This window comes from Streptopelia decaocto (assembly GCF_964273445.1).
Source record: "Streptopelia decaocto genome assembly, chromosome: 5".
Taxonomy (NCBI): domain Eukaryota; kingdom Metazoa; phylum Chordata; class Aves; order Columbiformes; family Columbidae; genus Streptopelia; species Streptopelia decaocto.
The window spans coordinates 16,878,090-16,898,467 of NC_138659.1; the positions used below are offsets into that span (position 1 = coordinate 16,878,090).

The 20,378-nt window shown below is 51.7% G+C and overlaps 3 protein-coding genes across 7 annotated transcripts in view; 2 read left to right on the top strand and 1 right to left on the bottom strand.

Annotated features, from left to right (window-relative positions):
• Positions 1–4,490, top strand: part of NOS1AP (nitric oxide synthase 1 adaptor protein) — a 43,819-nt gene extending 39,329 nt beyond the window's left edge. For all 4 annotated transcript variants that reach the window (XM_082054504.1, XM_082054505.1, XM_082054507.1 and 1 more), the window contains exons 11-12: positions 2,164–2,431; positions 2,529–4,490. In XM_082054504.1, the coding sequence (XP_081910630.1) occupies positions 2,164–2,431; positions 2,529–3,015 (755 nt within the window). In that variant the 3' untranslated portion in view covers positions 3,016–4,490. The remainder of the gene's footprint in view (positions 1–2,163; positions 2,432–2,528) is intronic.
• On the bottom strand, positions 13–1,203 carry SPATA46 (spermatogenesis associated 46). The gene has a single exon (XM_082054511.1). The coding sequence runs from the start codon at positions 722–724 to the stop codon at positions 326–328; it is 399 nt and encodes a 132-aa protein (XP_081910637.1). The 5' UTR covers positions 725–1,203; the 3' UTR covers positions 13–325.
• A 381-nt stretch (positions 4,491–4,871) lies between the features above and the next one.
• Positions 4,872–19,785, top strand: UHMK1 (U2AF homology motif kinase 1). 2 transcript variants are annotated; one of them, XM_082052648.1, is made up of 8 exons: positions 4,872–5,289; positions 6,284–6,576; positions 9,296–9,487; positions 10,285–10,379; positions 11,299–11,375; positions 14,532–14,630; positions 15,338–15,426; positions 15,907–19,785. In XM_082052648.1, exons 1-8 carry the CDS (start codon positions 5,004–5,006, stop codon positions 16,051–16,053), a joined length of 1,278 nt encoding a protein of 425 aa, XP_081908774.1. In that variant the 5' UTR covers positions 4,872–5,003; the 3' UTR covers positions 16,054–19,785. The 2 variants fall into 2 exon arrangements, with proteins under 2 accessions (XP_081908774.1, XP_081908775.1); XM_082052649.1 differs by lacking the exon at positions 14,532–14,630.
• The last annotated feature ends 593 nt before the right edge of the window (positions 19,786–20,378 follow it).

The following is a 20,378-nucleotide window of genomic DNA, read 5'->3' on the forward strand; positions in this document are numbered from 1 at the left end:
GGTTTCAGCCTTCTCCTTTGACTACTGCACAGCGCAGGCTTGTCTCAGGGCTGACCTGACAGCTCAAGGGTGCCGAGGGGTTCCCAACATCTGCAGAGCTCCCCATGGAGATGTGGAGATGCTAAGCAGTACTTTCAGGGGCTCGGGAGATTTTTGGCTGCTGGGGAAGGAAAAATCATGAAGAGCCTTTCTTGAAGGTTGACAGAGGTGTTGTGTAGGCAAGAGCAGCAGCAGGCAGGGCCAGCTGCTCTTACAACAATTTATTGTGCCGCTGTTGGGAGCGATGGAGCAGTGCCCTCCCGTGGCCGCTGCCCAGCCAACGGGGCTACACGGTGGCTGCAGCCTCCAGCTCCTTGTGCCCCTTCTCCCAGAGGGCCTTGAGCCGTCGGTAGTACAGCTTGCAGCTGTAGCCCTCCCGGGAGCTGTGCTGGATATGGGTCTTGATGGACCAGAGCGTGGGGAAGACACGGCAGCATGACATGCACTGGTAGCCACGCTGGGGCACCGGCTGCTGCTGGAAAGCGGCGAGGATGTCCCGGACCGTGATGCTGGCTTTGTCGCTGGCCAGGCTGTCCCTGCTGGTGAGCAGGGCATTGTCTGAGGAGCCAGAGGAGGAGCAGACAATTTCGGAGAGGTCATTGCATTCTGCAGGCTCCTGCGTGCTGGTGTCCAGGCTGGAGGAGGGGCTGCTTGGGTGCTGCTGGCTGGCTCCTTTGGTGCACATGTAGTAGCTGTAGGGTGAGAACCAGGGCCGGTAGATGGTACAGCAGTGGGCAGGGAGCTCGCTGCCCGGCGGGACTGGGGAGGAAAGAGCCTTCAGTGAATCAGATTCCTGCAAGAGCCCAGCCCTAGACCAGAAGTGGTGCTGGGGTCCCTTCTCTGTCCACGTGGGTTGCAGAGGTGGCTGGCTCTGTCACGGTACATTCCGCCAGCATGGAGAGTACCATCCCTCCCCACACAGGACACGGATAGAGATGGGTGTGGGATGCTGGCGGACACTGAGGCACTGGTACAGCACAACGCTCAGCCAGCAGCTCACTGGAGCTGTCCCACAGAGAGCTGCGCTGGCATGGGGGCAGTGACAGGAGGCTAGAGCTGGCAGTCCTGGGGACAGCACCCACAGCTTTGAGGATGCATGCTGGGAAGACATGGGGGAGAAACCAGTGTAGCTCAGAGGTGGCATGTGGCTGCAGGACCCGCCCAGGTCCCCAGAAAGCACCCACTGGCATAGGTGCTCCCGATCCGCCACGGGAGGCTGAGTGGTGCCATGGCGTTGCCCAAGAGGTGCTGAGGGAGCCCTCCCCATAGACAAAACCAGCTGCCTGCAACCCTGCCTGGCTGCAGCAAGCAGCACCAAGCTCACCGGCCAGGCTGTCAGGGCCCCAGGCACACGGGGCCTCTGAGCTTCTTGTCCTGGTGCCACGGGGCACAGCTCCAAGGGAAACAGTGGGCAGGGCAAAGCTCTCCATCACCCTCGCTTAGCTGGCATGTGGCTACTGCACCATGGTGCCCATGCCGTCAGTGGCTGATGTCACAAAGGGCTGATGTCACACGTGTGTACCGTGCACAGCAGGATGCTCCTGCACAGTGGGCTCAGCCCTTGGGGTCTCTGGGAAGCTTGGCCAGTGCAAGGGAACAACCAGCCTGGGCTGAGAGGGAGCCTTGGTGGGGTGGGCAGTGCAGAGTCCAGGCTGCAGGTGCCCCCACAGATCCCCCACTGCTTTGTGGATGCCTGGCCAACAAGAGCCCCATGTAAATCCCATCTCCGTGGGCAGCATGGCAGGTCTGAGCAGTGGGTTGGCAGTGCACCTCACACAGCAGTGTGGAAGGGACAGGCTCACTGCCCCCTGCCATTCCCTTGGTAAATTCTCTCTCTCTCTGTTTCCTTCCACAACCTGCTTCCCAAGTTGCTCAGAATCAGGTAAGAGATGCTCTTGGTGTGTCAGTGTGAAGCCTTGGGCTTGCTGCTACCCCGTCTTGCCCTATGCTTCCCCCACTGCATGCACAGCTGCTGTGAAGCTGCAGCCTCCCTGTCCCCCAGATTGTGTCCCCTGTGCTTCTGGGTTGGGAGGTGGCAGGCAGCTCTCTGGGATGTGCTGTCCCTGCCAGTGTCCCTCTTCCAGCCCTGCTCACACCCCATCCCTGTTCCCTTTCCCCCTTCAGTGGACCAGAGCATGTTTGAGAATGCCAGCGCCAGCACGGCACCCACTCCACGGCCACAGCACATCCCAACCAGTGCAGGTGCCCCGCCGCATCCCCCTCGCCCCGCTGGCAGCCAGCATCTCCGCAACCTGGGCAAAGCCATGGGGGCCAAGGTGAACGACCTCCTGCGCCGCAAGGAGCCGTCTGGCCTCCCCAGCGTGGGGGTGATGGAGGTGAACGCCAGCGCTGGGGCCATGCTGGGCACGGGACAGCCAGCTGGTGAGGATGGGTGAGTGTCCCCATGGTGTGCCCCCTGTGGTGGGGATGTTGGGACGGGCTGGAGGGGCCTCAGCATGGGACTGTATGTGACTTCTCTGTGCTTGCAGGGCTGTGGGGCTGGACACCTTTCCCCGGCTGGACCCCCCACCCCCTGTCACCAAGAAGAGGACACCACGCACCCTGAAGACCCCACAGGACATGCTCATCGCACCTGCAGGGACCAGCCCAAGGAGCAGCACGGAGGAGCCCACTGAACTGCCCACAGCCTACCCCGACCCTGCAGAGGAGCAGCCGGGAGCGAGGGAACCATCCCCTCCAGAATGCCCTGGGGTCCCCAGCATGACTGGCACCCCAGACCCAAGTGGGGACCAGCCCACCAGTGCCCTCCCTGTGCCCGATCTCATCCATAAGGGCAGCCAGGACGGCCAATGGCGAGTGGGTGAGAGGGCTGCTGAGACCTCACCCCACACAGAGAAGCCCTCCCGGAGACCAGGGCTAGAACGTGAGCTGGAGGGGAGCACAGGGCGACTGGAGCCATGCGCCCCTGGCCGAGAGGTGGAGGGTCCCCATCCTGACCTACTGTCCTTTGAGTAGCAGCAGGGGAGCCACGACAGGGGCACATCTCCCTGCCACTTGCCTTTTTTGGGGTCATTATTTTGGAGAGGGGGGAGCCCTGGGGTGGCAGGAGCCATTGCTGCCCCAGTGTGGTGTGTGGGGAATTACAGCACCCCACTTCTCCCCAAATTCCTAGGAGGGGCACAGCCTGTCCTGCCATGGCTTCTGCAGCCCCATCCTTGGCCTATTCACCCTGGTCAGTGCAAAGACAAAGCTCCCGTCCTGCCGTGGTGCCATCATCCTGTCTGCAGCTAGGGGCCACGCTGAGCTGGGGACTGAGGGTGGCCTTGCTCAGCTGCTAGGTCCTTGTGCATGGGTGCAGAAGCCCCGGCCTGCCCCCAGCCCAGTTGGCTCTGCCAGGGAGAGCATCCTGTGAGCATCCCACGCTGTTCCCCACATCTGCAGGGAGCAGGGCTGGATGCTTGGGGCTGCACAGCTGCTGGCCAGTGGGCTCTGTCAGGGAGCTGAGCTCCCTGGTACACCCTGCTCCAGCTTCTGCTTGTTTCTTGGTCTTGCCCCAGCCATCATGAACCAGAACAACCTGCCCAAGCAAGCAGCCTGCTCTTTGTGGGCCAGTGCCACTGCTTTCCTTTATTTCCTGGGACGGTGATGTGTTTGCGAGGCTGGGACACAAGGAGCTGTGCGGTGCTCTGATACTGCTCTATGATTGTTTCCCTATGAATTACAGGAGAGGGTAGCCAGCCTGTGGACCCCTGGCCCAGTGCAAGGAAGCAGCTGTGAGGTGGCACTTTTTGCTTGGAGCTTTAATGCGTGCCCTCATCGCAAAGGTGGTTTTGAGAGGAAAAGCTTTGAAGACCAGGTTTGGGCTGGAGGAGGCTCAGGGTTCATGGATGGGGCACCTCTGCTCCCAGCTACTCCTGGGCCATGGGTGGTTGCACTGGAGAATTGTCTTTGACCACCCAAAGCCATGCTGTGGTCCTACTGAGGGAATGAGGTCGTGGGTCCCACACGGCCCCAGGGATCCCTCTGCCGTGGGAGCACCCACTGTGCCTCCTTGCCCATCGGCATGGCCAGTGCCATGGCCAGTGCCATGGCCAGTGCCATTGCAGCGCTTGGCCCCCAGAACATCCATGCTCAAGAGCAGAGACAGCAGAGCTGTGCAGAGCCCATGGCCAGCTGGTGATTGGTGCTGAGGTGTTACACACCCCATCTATAATGTGATTATGCTGTGCATGGCCGATACCACCCCACAAACAGAAATCTGTATGAGTATGTATACATGTATGTTGCTTAAACCTGCACCACATTGTATATGTTGATGGAAACAAGGGCTTGTAGCCCATCTTTGATGGACCAGTGTCTTCCAACCCTGCCGATCACAAGGGAACCTCACTGCTGGTCCAGTCTCTCTATTTATGTTGTCTAGGGTGTGTGCGTAGTTTGGGACAAAAGATGCAGATTGCACAATAAATATTTTTTTTTTTACCCACTGACATGTAGCAGCTCATTGATGGGAGGGGATCTGGCATCAGCTCGGTATAACCCCGAACTCCCTTGATGGGGAAGGGGCAGGATGGGGGGGTCGTGTTAAAGCTGCGAGGTTAAGGGAAATATCCCCCGAAAGCGCTGCTGGAGGCCTGACACCTGCAAAGGGCTCCCGCATGCCGGGAGCCATGAGAAGCCGGGGGCGTTGCGGGGCTTGGGGGTGGCCGGGCTGAGGGAGTGACGTGGCTGCCCTGCTGTGTTTGGTGCTGAGGGAACGGGGCTCCTGTTGGTCCCCGGGCGGAGCGGTCGGGACTCCCGGGGCTGCGGAGGGACGGGCCGCGCATCCCGGTCCGGCCTCGCGGGGGGCGGAGCCTCCGGACCCTGCCGTCCCCGCCACGCCCCGTTTCCGGTGTCATGGCGGCCGGAGCGCGGCGGCGGCCGGTGGCCGGGCCGTTGCTGGCGGTGCGGCAGCGGCGGGGCAGCGGGAGCGGCGGGGGGGCGATGTGAGGCGGGACGGCGCCATGTCGGGCTGCGTGTGGGGCGCGGCGCCGCTGCTGGAGGCGCTGGGCCGCCTGTGGGAGGTGCAGGCGCCGCTGGGCAGCGGCTCCTCGGCCTCCGTCTACCGGGTGCGCTGCTGCGGGGACCCGCGGGCCCCCCCCGGCGCCGTGAAGGAGTTCGTGCCGCCCCCGCCGCGGCCCGGTCCCGCTCGCCGCCCCGGCGCCCGCCCGCCCGCCGCCGACTGCGCTGAGTACGGGTTCCGCAAGGAGCGCGCCGCGCTCGAGCAGCTTCGCGGACACCGCAACATCGGTAACGGCACCGCGGCGTCCCCGGGCCTCCCCCCGCAGGCACCCCCGGGCCTCCCCCCGCCTGGGCACCCCCTACCTCACCCCCCATTTCCCTCCCAGGGCAAACTAGTATCTCAACCCCCCCCCGCCTCGCAACCTGGAAAGGGCCCCCAACCAGTCAGGGGTGTTCCCAGCTCCTCTGGGGTTATGGGTTCTCTTGCCTCCCAACTGACCCCCACAGGCAGGGCTAGGGACCCCCAGACCAATGTGCCCCTTGGATCGGCACCCCTGGACACCCCAAAGCGGCATCCCTGCGGTGGTGCTCCCTGGTACCCCCTCGGCGCAGGCTCCTGGGTGCCCCAGCCCTGCCCTGGGGCAGTGAGCGTCACTCTTTGGGAAGGCAGCCCAGGTCACTGCAAGCAGGTCACCCCCAAATCCTCTTCTGGGCAGGGCTACCCCAGCCGCCCTGGCCTGCGGGGCCATGGCCGCCCACCAGCCTGCCTGTCCTCACAGGAGCCCTGGGCTGCCTGCGGGGGTGGGAATGGGCTCTGGGAGGGAGGAAGCCTGTACCTCAGAGGTGGCTGCTGGAAGCCCTGGGATTCTCCCAATGCTGATTTTTTGGTTGTTGTTTTTATCAGCGTTGTAATGTACCCTGGCACCCAGACAAAGGTCTGTTTCCCACTGTGCTAGGTTTGTCACAGGAAGAGATTGATGTGGCCCAAAAATAGTGGTACTACACCCGTTTTACCCACCGGGACCTGCTTGTCCATGTCCCGGAGACTGTTCTGAGCAGGGGCACCCAGCTCTGTTGCTTTAGTCCTCTAAAACCCATAGGGGTGATGTGGCTGGTTTTCCCTTGCTGCTTCCTTCTGAAGTTTGTTTCTCCATCTCTCTGAAAATCATGCCTTGTAAAACAGATGAGCTGCCTCCTGCAGCTTTTGTGGTCTTCTGGACAGTAGTAGAAAGCAGTGGAGAATGATGACCATGTAATTGCTTGTTACTGTGTCTCACCGTAGTGACACTGTATGGTGTGTTCACCAACCACTACTCTGCGAATGGCCCATCTCGCTGTCTTCTGCTTGAGCTGCTGGACATCAGTGTGTCTGAGCTGCTGCTGCACTCCAGCAACCAGGGCTGCTCCATGTGGATGATCCAGCACTGCGCCCGAGACGTTCTTGAAGCCCTGGCGTTCCTGCACCACAAAGGCTATGTACATGCAGACCTCAAGCCACGCAACATCCTGTGGAGTGCAGAGGAGGAGTGCTTTAAGCTCATTGACTTTGGACTTAGCTTCAAAGAGGGCAATCAGGTTTGGAATGTGCTGTTGGCTCTGTGTTGAGTTGTGTGGGTTTGTGATGCTTTGGGCCTCATGAGAGTAGAAGTCAACGTGACCTGATCAGAGTAGTAGCTGAGCTGGTGCTGAGGGTTTTCTGCAAAAGGCTAAAATGTCATCTGGCCCCAGAAACAGAAGCTTGTGTTGCCATTCTCCTTGCATATCTCTGGCTTCTCTTGATATCTTAGCCTTTGTGCTACACATGACCATGAATTCCAAAGTTAATGATGCACTGTAAAAAGCAGTGTCTCATCTTCCTGGAGAGTTTGCTAGTTTTCATATGGTCAGGCAAGTGGGAGCAGCTAGTTCCTCAGAATTTCCTTTTATCATCCCTTATCATATGTATTAGTAGTCCAGGCTTCACTGTCAGCCTGCCCGGTCAATCACATTATCTCTGGCAGTGTCCTTGTGTTTGTCTTTACTTTCATCCTGTCTTCAGCAGCTTCCTTTTCTCAGGAAGTCTGGATGTCTCTTTCCCATGTAATTGTCTTGACAAAAGCCCACACACTAGTTGTGTGCAGGCAGTGTCTATTCTTTACTGCAACAGCCAGATCTCTGTCTGTTCTCCAGCTTTTCCAGTTTGCTGGGCTTTCCCTCCCTCTTCACGCTGTCACTTTTTGTTTTGGTGATACTAGGTTTTGTAAGTTTGTCCTTGCCCATTTTATTCTTGTCCATGGCCTCTGATGAAAGCAAAGAGTCTCAGGACGTTCTACTTTTGTCTTGTTAGAGCTTCCTTTCACCCCTCCCTCTCTCAGTGACCACCTGTGGGGGGAGTATCAGTAAAGCTTTTTTCATCAGGTAGCCTCTTAGCAAATTTGCCTTTAATCACTGTGTGATGGTCAGTAAGTCTAGTAAATGCGCTATGAGTTTTCCGTGTAGGCATTGTCTTGGCTTGTCTCTATTCATTTCTCATGTAGCAGTTTTAAATTAATATACTTTTTTTACTGGTTTACCTAGTATTGACAGTACAGCCCACTGTGCTTGACCTATCTTTGAATTCTTTGGTACAGGAGCTGTTTTTAATATTTTTACTTCTTAACTCCTCCATGTTGTTGTTCTCCCACATTCTTGGCTGAATGCTGATTTGTGCTGGTAATCTGTTGCTGTCTATCAGCAGAAAACATTCTGCTGGTGTCCCGTGTCTAATGCAGATATTTTTTTAATGTTTTGCTGCTTGCTCTGTGAGTTGCCTCATAACAGTTCATCAGGTTTTTTTATTTCTTTCTGTGGTTCCTTCCAATCTGCTTGCTTTGGGCTAAGTTTCCTTTGCCCATTCTCGGAAATACACTGGTGGTGTGAACCTTCTGACCCCGCTTTGGATGTGCACCAGGTATCATCTTCCCCTCACCGCCCCTGCCCAGACCAGCAGCATACGTGTATGATTTCCTTATCTGAGCCAAGACTACTAATTTTATGTGTGACAACACTGCTGAGCTTATCCATGCATAACTTTTCCTGCCATTACTGTTTTAACAGTGAATGGCTGTACATAGAGCAAGGTCTTAAGTGAGTTAAATCTCTCAAAATGGTCTAGATGGTAGGAGTGAAATGACATCTCACTATTTTTGCTGGTGGCATTGGCCATGGCATTTTTTTTTCTCTCTAAATGTTGTTTGGTGGGTCTACTAAACATCTGGTTTTGCCGTGTGAGAGGTTCTACTCTTTGCTGATAGGAACAGGGACACTGATGAGCAATTTGTGTATCTTTTTTTTTTTTTTTAAGTTCATTAAACACTTTGGAGCTCTGTTGCCTGGAAATGTCTTTTGTAAACTTTATTTTCAATCAGAGAACTAGGTGATTTTGGTTTGAATATATTCCCCTGGCAAGAATTCTCAATCCTATGCCTTATCCAGGAAGCAGACTTGCATGTTCTTCTGTCATTCCTTGAGTCGCATCAGTGTGTCTAGAACAAGCCCTCCCATGTTAAAAAGACGCAGCATGTGGCTTGTCTTAGGCCAGACAAAGCCACAGCTGACGGATCAGGTCTTGGCTGTGAGCAGGAAGCTGGACTGGAGACCTTCAGAGCAGCCCCTCCAGCCAGCACTTGTGTGAGTCTATGATTTCCTGTTTTCGTTTAAACAGGCAGCATGTGGGCATTTTCTTTGTCTCTGCCAGCCGCAGCAGCTAGGCAGGTGTCAATTGCTGCAGCACTTCTGGCTGCAAGGGGGAGAAGGAAGAGGCGCGTAGGAAGCGCCTTTGATAATTTCCTTGTCTGAGTGTTAGGTGCCTGCTTTGTTCTTGTAACACTTTGTTCCAGAGAACATCAATACTTGAGTAATGGAAGCTGTTGGAGATTCTCACTGTTCTGACTGGGCTGTTTGTACTCTCAGCAGCTTATTGTAGGTATTTGACCCTTATCCTGAAACTTCTATGAGAGGTTAACATCCGTGGTGACATCCAGCCTCTTCCTCCCAGCAGAACTGTCATTCAGAGAGATCAGATGTTAGTGGGATGCCTCCTGTTTTGCTGGGAGATGTTTTCTCTTCCTAACAGTCTTGCTGTTTTCCTCACCAGTGCAGCAGTGTAGGGAGTTGAACTCCCTGCCTAACACAACTGGCTGTACAATGCTTTCTGTCAATTTAGCAATTGTGTTTTGGTGACCCATTTGGAAGGATGTCTGTGAACTGATTTAAGGATGGATGGAGAACCTAAATCTGGCAAATTTACTCTTTCTGTGTGTTTGATCTTCCATAGGATGTGAAATATATTCAAACAGACGGGTATCGGGCTCCAGAGGCAGAACTGCAGAACTGCCTGGCGCAGGCAGGGCTCCCGAGTGAGACGGAGTGTACCTCTGCTGTGGATCTGTGGAGTCTGGGAATTGTTTTACTGGAAATGTTCTCAGGAATGAAACTGAAACATACAGTCCAATCTCAGGAATGGAAGGTGAGTGAGAGCTGGTGCGGGTGTTTTTGCTTGCACCAAACAGGTCCTTCTGCTTCTTGTTTGTAATCCAGATTTGTGAGCTAGCGCCTGGCAACTAGAGAGGGTTTTCAGGATGTTTCTCTAATCCTGTTGCCTTGAGGATTAAGGTTCCAGAGCCTTAAATACCTGCCTAGCCCGTGGGACTGGCATGTCTGAATGCTGCTTGTGTTCAGGTTGCTGAGGGCTCCAGGAGTCTGTTTGGAGCCCATGTTGTGCCAAGATCTGGGAGGTGAGATGTGCTGGCTGTAATGTGGCACAAAAGGAAGAACAGAATGGATGGCTGACGTCTGCCAGCTAGTTCAGCAACACAATGACAGAGGAATTATTTGCTGGTTTTAGTCTAACGCTAGCTCTAATTTGGGGATCTTCTCATAAGTCTGTATCCTGAGAAAACAGGAGGAAGGATCTGTGTTGTGAGCCTGGAGCCTGACTCTGTCCTCTGTTCTGTATGAAATAATTTTGGTTTGTGTTCCCTTTTCCAGTAAGAGTATCTTTTCAGCATCATAACATCCACAGTAACAGCAAATTTGCCTGCACGTGGAAATTTCCAGCTTTTGCATAGGCAGATGGGACAAACTTTGTCTAATGTGGGTCTGCTGCTTTAACATGTGAGACTTCAGCATTGGGGACCTCTCACAAAACTCCACAGTACCAGAGCCCTCTGCCTCTCAGTCCAGAAAATAATGGGGTATTGCAAGCTTTGCACTGGTGGTTGGTTTTTTTTTTCCTCCCTAAGCACTGTTTCTTTTTCTTTTTAGACAAACAGTTCTGCCATCATTGATCGCATATTTGCCAGTGAAGGGGTGGTTAATTCAGCCATTCCAGCTTATCACCTCAGAGACCTTATCAAAAGGTATCCTATCGTATTTACTAACCATTGCTTAAAGATGCACTCTGTAGAGCCTTATGCCCTGCTCTTGGTAACTTAGAGCCCGCACCTAACACTTTATTTTTCTTTTTTAAAAAAAATATCTCTGCCACTGTGCTAGTAGCAAGTGCAGCCACTAGCAGACATGCTTCAGCTCCTCTGATTTTGGCACAGTTTGGAGAAAGCACGTAAAGAATATCAGTTGTGATGTTCGTAATTTGGTGTTTTGATGCTTTGCACTTCCTGCCAGTGAATTTATCTTTGGAGAAAACTGGAGACTTTGCTGTTTTAGAGCGGTATTGTCCAAAAGGGCAGACAGTGCTGCTTCTCCACTGCTGTCACATGTACTTGTGCAGCTTTCTCCTGAGAAATCTCCTGAGGGGATTATTTTTGCTGTCCTGTGACTCTGCTCTGAGGCTACAGAGTGAATGAGGACAGAACTTGACAGAAATAGCATCAGGAGCCACTGTTAAAGCTGAGTAGAGGATGTTCTCAGGCAAGCCCTGGGCTATTAGCTGCTTTGAATCCCATTTGTGGAAAGATGTGGGAGCTCCTTGGAGTGTGATCACTTTCATGAGGCTGCATGCCTGAGACATGGGCTGAATGGCCTGGGGAGGTGGAGCTGGAATGTGCCGCGTTCCTTGTGAACTTGTAAGTGAGCCACTTCCATCATTTGATGCTGAGAGACATCGAGAAGGAAATCCTACTGTACCATGAACCCTAAATGTTTTCAAGGGATCCTTCAGGTGTGCTTTAGCTGTGATTCTGTGCTTCTCACTATTCTCTTTGTACCATAAGCACTCCAAAGATGGGGTATTCCTCTGTACTGGCTTCCAGCCTGAGTTGGATTTGTCAATGCAGGAATGTCACTTGCAAGAGCATCAAGGTGTCCCTTCTCTTCCAGCATGCTTCATTGTGACCAAGGAAAGCGAGCCTCTGCTGAGAAGGCTTTATGCAGCCCGTTCTTCAGCATTCCCTTCGGTAAGCTGTGCACATCTCCCTTGCTCACGGATTTCCTAGCACATTCTGGAAGCAGCACTGAGTGCAGTTAAATTATGTTGTTTCTGGTTCTAGCCTTGCTGCTGCTCTGTCGCTTTTTGCGGTGCCACAGCAGGCAGATAGGAGCAATGCCTGTGCTCTCAGTGCTGCTCTGCCCCTCTCACCCCACAGCCTGTTGCCTTTCCCTGGTTGGATTCTCAGCAAATTCTGCCCTGATCAAACTGATTAAGAGTGTATTTGCAGCAGCATTCATCTGAGGGGACTGAAATAACCAACGTACTTACCTAATATTGTGACTGTTAAGGGTCTTTTAAAGAGTGTCCTGCTATTTATAGTAGGTGGATGGGTTTTCTTATGCCCAGAGTTTCCCAGTTCAAGCAGCTGGGAACGTGAACAACAAAGGTAGTGCCTGGTGGTGGCATCTGCTACTGCCTCCTCTGCACAAGTCAAATAGTCACAGTGGGTTCTCGTGGCCTGAGCCTGTTTTTGCAGTGCCTGGCCTACCTCTTCTGGTGCCTGTGTGGCAGGTCACAGACAGATGTCACTGTCGCTTTGATCTGGCACTTTCTCTTCAATTTAATAAAATGGTGGTGTTTCCCCAGGGACTCCTCATGTATGTTGCAGGCTGTCAGCCAAGGATGGGCTGAGACCGCCCTGTTTAGGCTCATAGCCCTCCCTGTTTTCTGTTCCAAAAGTAACATGGCAGCATTCTCCAGAGCTTGTCTGCTTTCAAGAACACCAGCAAAGAGCTCTGTGTCCAGCTTTTCTGCAGCATAAACTAATGCTTCAGGCATCTAGCTTCTGGCTGGGCTAGCATTTTCCCTTGAATCTCAGCCCTGCTTTTCTCATGCTGCTTGGTGTACCTTGCAGTGAATGTTAAGTATTGCCTCTTGAGGTAACGTCAAGATACTGGCTTTCCTGTGTGTTAGGCAAAGGTAACAAACTTGTTCCTGTTTTCAAACTTCTCTTGCATCTCAGAAACAGGGACTGTTGTAATCAAAGCCACCTTCCATGGAAGGAACTGAACCCTGCAGCCAGTATTGCTTTAGAGCAGAGGGAATAGCATGTTGGCAGTGCTTTCTGGTCTAGTCCTAAACACACAGACCTCTAACTGTATCTAGGAAGGTGCTTCTGTGGTTTGTGCTACAAGTTTAGACAACAGCTTCAGTTTTCTTAAGTCGCTGGTTCTCTTCTTTGCCAAACTTGTACATAAGCTTGTCTACACAAAGAAGCATTTAGTATTGCTTTCCTAGAAGTTAGAAAATGATCTCTCGTTGCCTTTCACTTGGGCAGGATAGTTCTGTTTAGAGCAAAGGCAGCTGAGAATGACTTTCCTTGTCATTTGCAGCTAAGTCTTGACTTTCCAGTTCATCAGCTTCTTTCCTGAGCTCCTGGCAGGCTGCAGCGCTCTGTGCTGCCAGTGTGGTTGGTATCACTTGACCCTTTGAAGAGGAGCAGAAGGGCTGGGCAGCAAGTTCCTCCTGGGGCAGAAGGGTATTGCAAGAAATGCATTTGTCTATTGGTTACAGAAAGTCCAGGTGGCTCCGAGTCCGAGGGATTGGTTTGTCTCCCTCTCTGAAAAAACGCATGTGAAATGAAGGACAGACTTACTTGAATGAAAGGGGCAGCATATAAGACTGAGGTGACACTTAAATGTTTTTTCAGACCCCTGTTCATCTGGTGTTGTCTCTTGGTTGGCAACACTCCTGTGGAAGAATGGTCCCAGAGGTTCACTCGAAGCTGGAACACGCCTAGTTATCTGAGTGCCACACCTTTCTTCGAAGGGCTGTCCCTGAGCGCTGTCTGGGCATCGTCTAGACTGATAAGGCCTTTCATCCTCTAAGCTTTTCATAAGGACTCTTCCATGTCAGGCAGGAGGAGATTTATAACGTGTGCTTACCTACGATCTCTTCTTGCATTATGAAATCTATATCCGTCTGTGCCTGGAAGAGATGACAGCTCCCTCAGCTTGTTCTTAGCTTGGAGAAGTATTTACAAGGAAATCATAGCCTGCGATCTTTGCAAATGTAGTCAGAAAGCACAGACTGGAGAACTGGAGCCATTTCTTCCCTTTTCTCTCCCCCCTCTTGCTGTCAAGTGGGATAACTGTGAGGTTCCACTATTGTGTTCAGCTGCTGTAGATGCCAGTAGAAATAAAAACACTAACATTCACCAAGTACTGCAGGTTGGGCTCCCAGATCTTAAACTGATGTCACTTTGGAGAAGTGACATTGTCCCTGCTGCTTTGAGTTTCTAGAGGTCTGGGTGTCCTCTCAGATGTGACTCTCTTAGTTTGGTGTTAGTCTGTCCACCTTGATTGTTTCCTTCTTCCACAGTAGTGTCTATGCAACGCTGTTCCACACTGTCCTGGAGCTGCCTGTTTTCTGGAGCCAAGTACCCCATGTCAGGGGGCTTTATTTCTGCTTCTCTGAAGTTGTTCACAAGATCACTGCTCACCCACTGTGTGGCCATGCCTTATTCTATAGCACTGCCTTGTTTAAGTAACTAAGTAGTTTTTGCCATTTCTGTTGCAAGAGTGTATGGCAGTCTTAAAAACAGTGTATTGCAGTTGGATTTTGAGAGGGGGGGGGTTTAAATGGTGTTTAGGGAAGAACTGGAAGATATCCTAGAGAAAGCTGAGGCTTATGCCTTAGTATAGCTTGAGAATGGGAGTTACAGAAGCTGACTAGCCTGTTTTCAGCTTATCTGGTAGCAGTAACAGGAGAGGCAGGTTGCAGAGTAGTTCTTTCATCTTCTTGTATCTCCATATGTGGCACAGTTTGCTCAACCAGCATAGCTCTTGAGGTCACATCAACTTCTGAATCTGAGCTAAGTAGATAGAACTCCAGTCTAAATTTCTGCTAGCTTTGTAATTTTTAAAGCAATTCCAGGTGCTGTCCTCAGTGTAATTTCAGAGTACACTGAACCCTTTGGGAGAGTCTCTCTGTGCACAGGTGAAGATAGGTTGGAAACAGGGAGAATATAGGCTGTAAATGCAGGTAATATTGGAGATAAGCAAAACTGTACTGCAAAGAGGAGTAAGCGCTTGTGTATGATAATGCATATTGAGTCAGCTTCCTGTTTTCTTTCTCCTTTGGACTTTGATTTCTTTTCTTTCATTCTGTGGGTGTCAAACAGCTCCCCATATTGAAGATTTGGTGATGCTCCCCACGCCTGTGCTGAGGCTGCTAAATGTACTAAGTGATGCTTCTCTGCAGTGCGAAGAAGAATATGAAGGTTGGTGCAAGTCATGCAATTCCCATATAGCAATGTCGTCTTACAGAATGTTTGTGGCTCTGAGCTCCTGCTGGACATGTGCAGGACTCTGGAGCCCACTAGCAGAGATCCTTAAAAGTTTGGTAGTGAACTTATCCAAGATCTCAGCAGAGAATGAAATATTTCACTGGAGTTCTTAAACTGTAGCAAAAACTATACATGGTAGGTGGCAAGACGTGTCGGTGGAATTTGCATTTCTGCTTGCTCTCAAATCCATGAGAGTGGCAACAGCTAGAGAGCTCTGGGGATGTCTGTTGGAAAGGTTGTGTTCTGCTCACACAAAGAAGGGTTTGTGGCAGCTGCTTGAGTTCCCCTCCTCCAGGTGCCATAACAAAAAAAAAGCACTCACAAATCCCAAATCTTTTAGCTACTGGAAGACCAGGCTTTGTGTCCAAGGAAAAGCACTGTCCATGTGCTCCAAACCCAGCTGTTGGGGATTCACTGCCTGCAGGTCTGTTCCGGAGCCTCAGTTCAGACACTTTGTCTCGTTATTTGGCCATTCATCAGTGTCAGCTTCTGCTGTGGCACTTCTCGATTGTTTATTTTAAATTGTGAGGAAAAATCTATATGATGACTGGGTGTTCTTGATGTGTTCATCTGGCCTCCATTTGTTTCTTAGCTCATCCTAGTTTGCGAAGTGAAAGACAACCAGCTCTTTCCTTTTTCAGATATCCTGGAAGACATAAGAGAGGAGTGTCAGAAATACGGACCGGTGGTTTCCTTGCTTATTCCAAAGGAGAATCCTGGTAAAGGCCAAGTAAGTGAATGGAGGGAAGAGGCTGTGTTATTTCCATGTACACTCTGTGTGCTGCGGAACTGCTGCTCAGCTCCTGGAAATCTCCTGGCTGATGACAGTGCTAAAAATAGCTGGTTGTCTTGAAGGACAGCACAGGTTCCTTCCTGGTTATGTAAGGCTGCCTAACCTGGGAGGTCCCCAAACCGCTTTAGCAGGGGAGGTGGAATATGGGAGGGAAGGGGAGAAGAAGCATTGAGGATGTAGAGCATCGTCATACTTCATCTTACTGTGCCAAATATGCACCCCTTAGAAATGAGGAGCAAGGGATGAAATTCTGGTTCAGAGATGCAGCTCTGTGCTTCTTTGCTCCACTGCTCTGGGCTCAACCAAGGATAGAGGGGAAAAAACTAGTTTGGGAGCTGTTTCCCCAGTTGCAGGGGTGGGAGGGGGCGGGTAACTGGCTGCACTGGAAGTCCTGTTTCTCCTCTCTCTCTCTTTCAGGTCTTTGTTGAATATGCAAATGCTGGTGATTCCAAAGCTGCCCAAAAAATGCTGACTGGAAAGATTTTTGATGGCAAGTTCGTTGTGGCTACGTTTTACCCACTGAGTGCCTATAAGAGAGGATATCTGTACCAAAACTTGCTGTAGGCAGTAGCAACAATCAGAAGAGTTGTCTTGCTCCTCTTCCTCACGTGTTTTACAAGTTGAATGTACAAAAGAGCTTCCTAGCCCTGCTTCTGAGTCATTTGTGAAGGAGAGATGCAAAGGACTTCACTGGGCTTTGAAACCTTTACTGCTGCTTTGTGATGTGCAGAGGAGGCCGGGATGGCTTTCGGCGTGTGCTTGTGTGTGTGTTGTGCTTGCTGTTTACACTGGGTGTGTGGCTTTGCCCTGGTGGGCGCTCGAGCGGCAGGAGCTGTGGCTTGTTGGGAGCCTGGGAGGCCCAGCAGATCTTGGCAAGCGCTTTTTAGTGACTTGAAGTAAGACCTTTTAAAGACTTGGCCTTAGCACTTGACTTTACTCTGGATAGAGAATTTCTTTGTTAAGCTTTCTTATAATGCACGTGCTCTTCGCCAGTGCAGAAGATGAGGAGGAAGGCTTCCCTGCCTTTTGTCGATATCTATGGTAAATAAAGAAACAGAAATGCCATCCTCTCTAAATTAAACCAGGAAGACTTTTGAGTCTTCACATCACATAAAGCAGAGAGAGACAGTGAAATCAGATCTGCTGAGCCTACAGCGTTCCCCTGTCACCGCCTCACAACCCAAGAAGAGCCACCATCTGAGCTGGCAGCGGTGGCATGCTGGGCTTGGGCTGTGTGGGTGACGCTGCCTGCGGTGAGCTGAACTTGCTTGTATGCCTGGGGTGCGAAGGGACTGGTGGTGGATACGTGTCCTCGGAGCAGTGCCAGCCTCGGTCCCAACACCACCTGTAAGCACTTTGTAGCCTGAGGTGATGTGAAAACCCTGTTGTGTGGAGTTTCTAGCATATACCCTGTGCTGGCACTGATGCTCCCTAGCTCTGATGCCAAATATTCTGTCATACACAAGCGTCTTTAGGTGATATTTTAGGAAGGGAGTGCTACAGCACACACTATTCTTTGTGTCTCAGCAGGACTCCTGCCCTGCGAGTCTTCTAGAGAAAGAACAATATTTGTCTGTCTTAGGTCCCACGCTTGGCTTTTCCGTGTTGTGTGTTTTGGTTTTGCATTAACCCACGAGACTCGTAGCTTAGAAGCACTGACACTTTTGGTCCTTCATAGGTTACACAAAGGGCCTGAGGCAATCTGAGATCCTGTATGGAAAGGGCTTGCTCGGTCATCAGACTTGACTGGCCAGGAGAAGGGCTTTGCCAGCATCAGGGACAACAGCCACATGCTCTTGGAAACAAAACAAAACAAAAAACCAGCATCACTGCTCACCCAGCAAATGCTCACCTGGCTTCAAGCACAGGCAGAAGCTCCCTCAGCAGCTGTGGGCATGGGCTAGGTGGTGGCTGTTTTCCAGGGGTGGGCACTTTGCTCCTGGGGACCACAGCAGGGAACAGCCCTACATAGAGGGGGACCAGCATGTTCTAGCTTGCAGCCCTGGTACCAGTTTTAGTGAGGGGAGCCCTCATGAATTCTTTCCTCCACCTGAAATGCCTGCCTGAACCATTTCTGACCTTCCTTAGAATAAGACCTGAATTACCTTACAGTTTACTTTTTGCATCTTGCTGATGCTGGACTTGCTGGAATCCTGCACTTAAAAGTTTCTCTTGATTTTTGCCCTGTGTGCACGTGTGGTGTGTTGGGAGATCCAATGTCTGTAGCATTTCATGAGTCCAAGTTTCTCTCTATGCTAGTGTAGAGTCCTGACTACTATGGCCCTTCCCAAACTTCTCCAGAAAGGACCAATGTCTTTGAATTTTTTTCTTGCCTTTGAGGTGGTAGGTTTTCCAGGAAAAAAAAAAAATCCCACAATGAGTTTTAAGGTTTGATTCGCTGATCAGGCTTTTTCTGGGAGTGATGCTACTTTGGTATACAGAGCTGTAAAGCAGCTTGGCATAGATGGGGTGTGTGGTTCATTGCTTTTAATTTAATTATCCTTGCACTGAAAAACCTGTAGTGTCTGGGAGGAATTGGATGATCAACTGGCTGTGGGTTTTTCCTGTGTGAAGAGCAGTGTTTAAAGTACTCTAAGTATTGGTAGATATTGACTGACCTTCTCAGCTCTGGATTGTTGCTGTTCCTGGCAGGCTGAACCAGGGGTGAAAGCACTTTGTCTCAAAAATTCCTGCGTTGAATGCCATCATGTCCACAGCATTAAGCTGGCTATGGGTGTGCCAAGAGCTCCTGTCCCACTGAGTGCCAGCCTGCGTGGGGACACAGCGTGTGGGGTCTGTCACCTATAGCGCTGCTGGGACAGGGAGATCTCATGGTGCAGGTGTAGAACTTGAATGCATTTCAGTTCTCACATGCATTTGTCTAGGACTGTGAGCTGCTCTGCCATCTTTCGAGCATATCTCTCTTAGTCAGAATTGCACTTTGGATTTGCAATTATAGAGCTGTGCCAGGATTAATCTTTAGAGAAGAGCTACAACCTGTTTGTGCAGCATGGTAGAGCTGTTCCACCAGAGTTTGGCTGGGCTATTACTCATCTGCTTCAATAGGAGCTAAATAAAACTTCAAGATGCAAACTCCTGCCACCAGATTTTCTCTCCAGATGCTCATTGACCAGGCTTGGGAACTGAGCTGGGCAAAAACCCCAAAGCTGCTTGTTTTTTCTTTTCTTCCTGCCAAGAGCTGAAGATGCAGATCTCTGTCCTGTCACTGGATCCAGGCGCTCGCTTCCCTCTGCAGGCTGTGGGATACAGGCAGGTTTAGAAACTCCTCAGAGCAGAAACATTTTATCATTATCCCTCACCTTCTGCCTTCAGAGCCTTTTTCTATCAAGCTGAAGCTCTGGTGTCTCAGTGATTTATTGGTGGCTTGGCATAAGTTTCAACCCTGCTAAAACCTGTGAGCTTCTTAACTCTAGATTGTATCTGAAGTGTTTATGGTGATTCAATCCAAGGTGTCTGTCCTGGCGTGTGCCTGGGTGGGCCTGGCTTTTGTCTCCAAATTACTGCCCACTTGAGGTGCGGGGGTGTTGTGGCTTTCCGCTCGAATGATCTCTGGGTTTCTTGGTCTGTGCTGCTGACACGGCTCCCTCCACACAGCCCGAGGTGGAGCAACAACCTGTGTTTTCCTTGCTAGGCAACAGATGTGCAAACCTGTAGGCTGCTTTTGAGGGAGACATCTGCTGTGGGGAGGAATGGGATGGAAGATGAAGCCTCTGGAGTGACGCAGGGGGACTGGCGCTGCCCCAGTGGGGTGCCAGGGCAGGCACCCGGCCCTCCTGCCCAGGAGGAGGCAGCCCAGGGGGCTGGGTCCCCTTGAAGCTTGTGTGTTGAATGGGAAACACGTTGGTACTCTGCTATTCCTTGGTGGTGTCTGGGTTTCATACTTCATCTGATGCAAAATCTCACTGCCAATCGAAGAATAGCTGTCCTTCCTCTGCCACTGACATCTGGGGCAATGAGAAAGTTCTTTGCACTTCCACCTGTTTATTATATGCAAGGAGGGTAATTGGTTTTAAAATCACTGGCTGAAGCACAAGTCAGCTGCAATCTTAGTTATATTCCGAATTTTATTCTTGCTGGTCTCCAGCCTCTTAACAACACCACCTGAGCACTGTGTTTCACCCGGGTTGTCTCTCCAGGGGGTTCAGCAGAATTCCCCCCCGCTGTGCCGCGTGCCTCCCTTCAGGTTCCATGTCAACTCTTGTGTCCCGTCATGCACTATTGCTGAGCAGACGTGTGCTTGATACAGGTGATTAATAAATGATGCTTCAGTATGAAGCGGTGGTTCAGCAGCTTTTCTTGTGGGGGCCACTGGCGAAAGGCTGTGTAGCTGAGTGAGTTCTCTGTCACCCTGCACCAGGGTGTCCGTCTAGTGGGACAGGGCTGTGCCCCAGCCACAGCAGCACTGGCGTCTTGCACTCATCCCTTGCTCAGCCCTACCAGTACGGCCGAAAATCCCGGTGGGATTAACATCATCTGGGGGGAAATGGCGTAACGGTTTCTGAAGTGACATCAGCTGAAGGAAGATCACCCCTGGGCTGACGTGGATGCTCTCTCAGGAGATGCTGTGAGTTGCACAACTTTGTGCAGCCCGTGACGGCGGTGGGTGCCGGCGGGGTCACCAGGGCTGTGGCTGCAGCCCCTGCTGATTTTGCTAAACGCTGGTGACGGGACCAGGGATCTCTGCGATACATGTGTTGGGGCTGAGCGCGGCAGCGCTCCTGCAGTGCGGCTGGCTGGAGCCAGAGCGGCGCTCCTTTGCAGAGGCCTTGCTGCCCTTTTTTGGGTGGATTTTGCCTTTTTTTTTTTTTTTTTTGGCCGAGCGCCCCTCCCTTCTTGTTGCAGGAGGGGAGACAGAGGTGGGGGGGGCT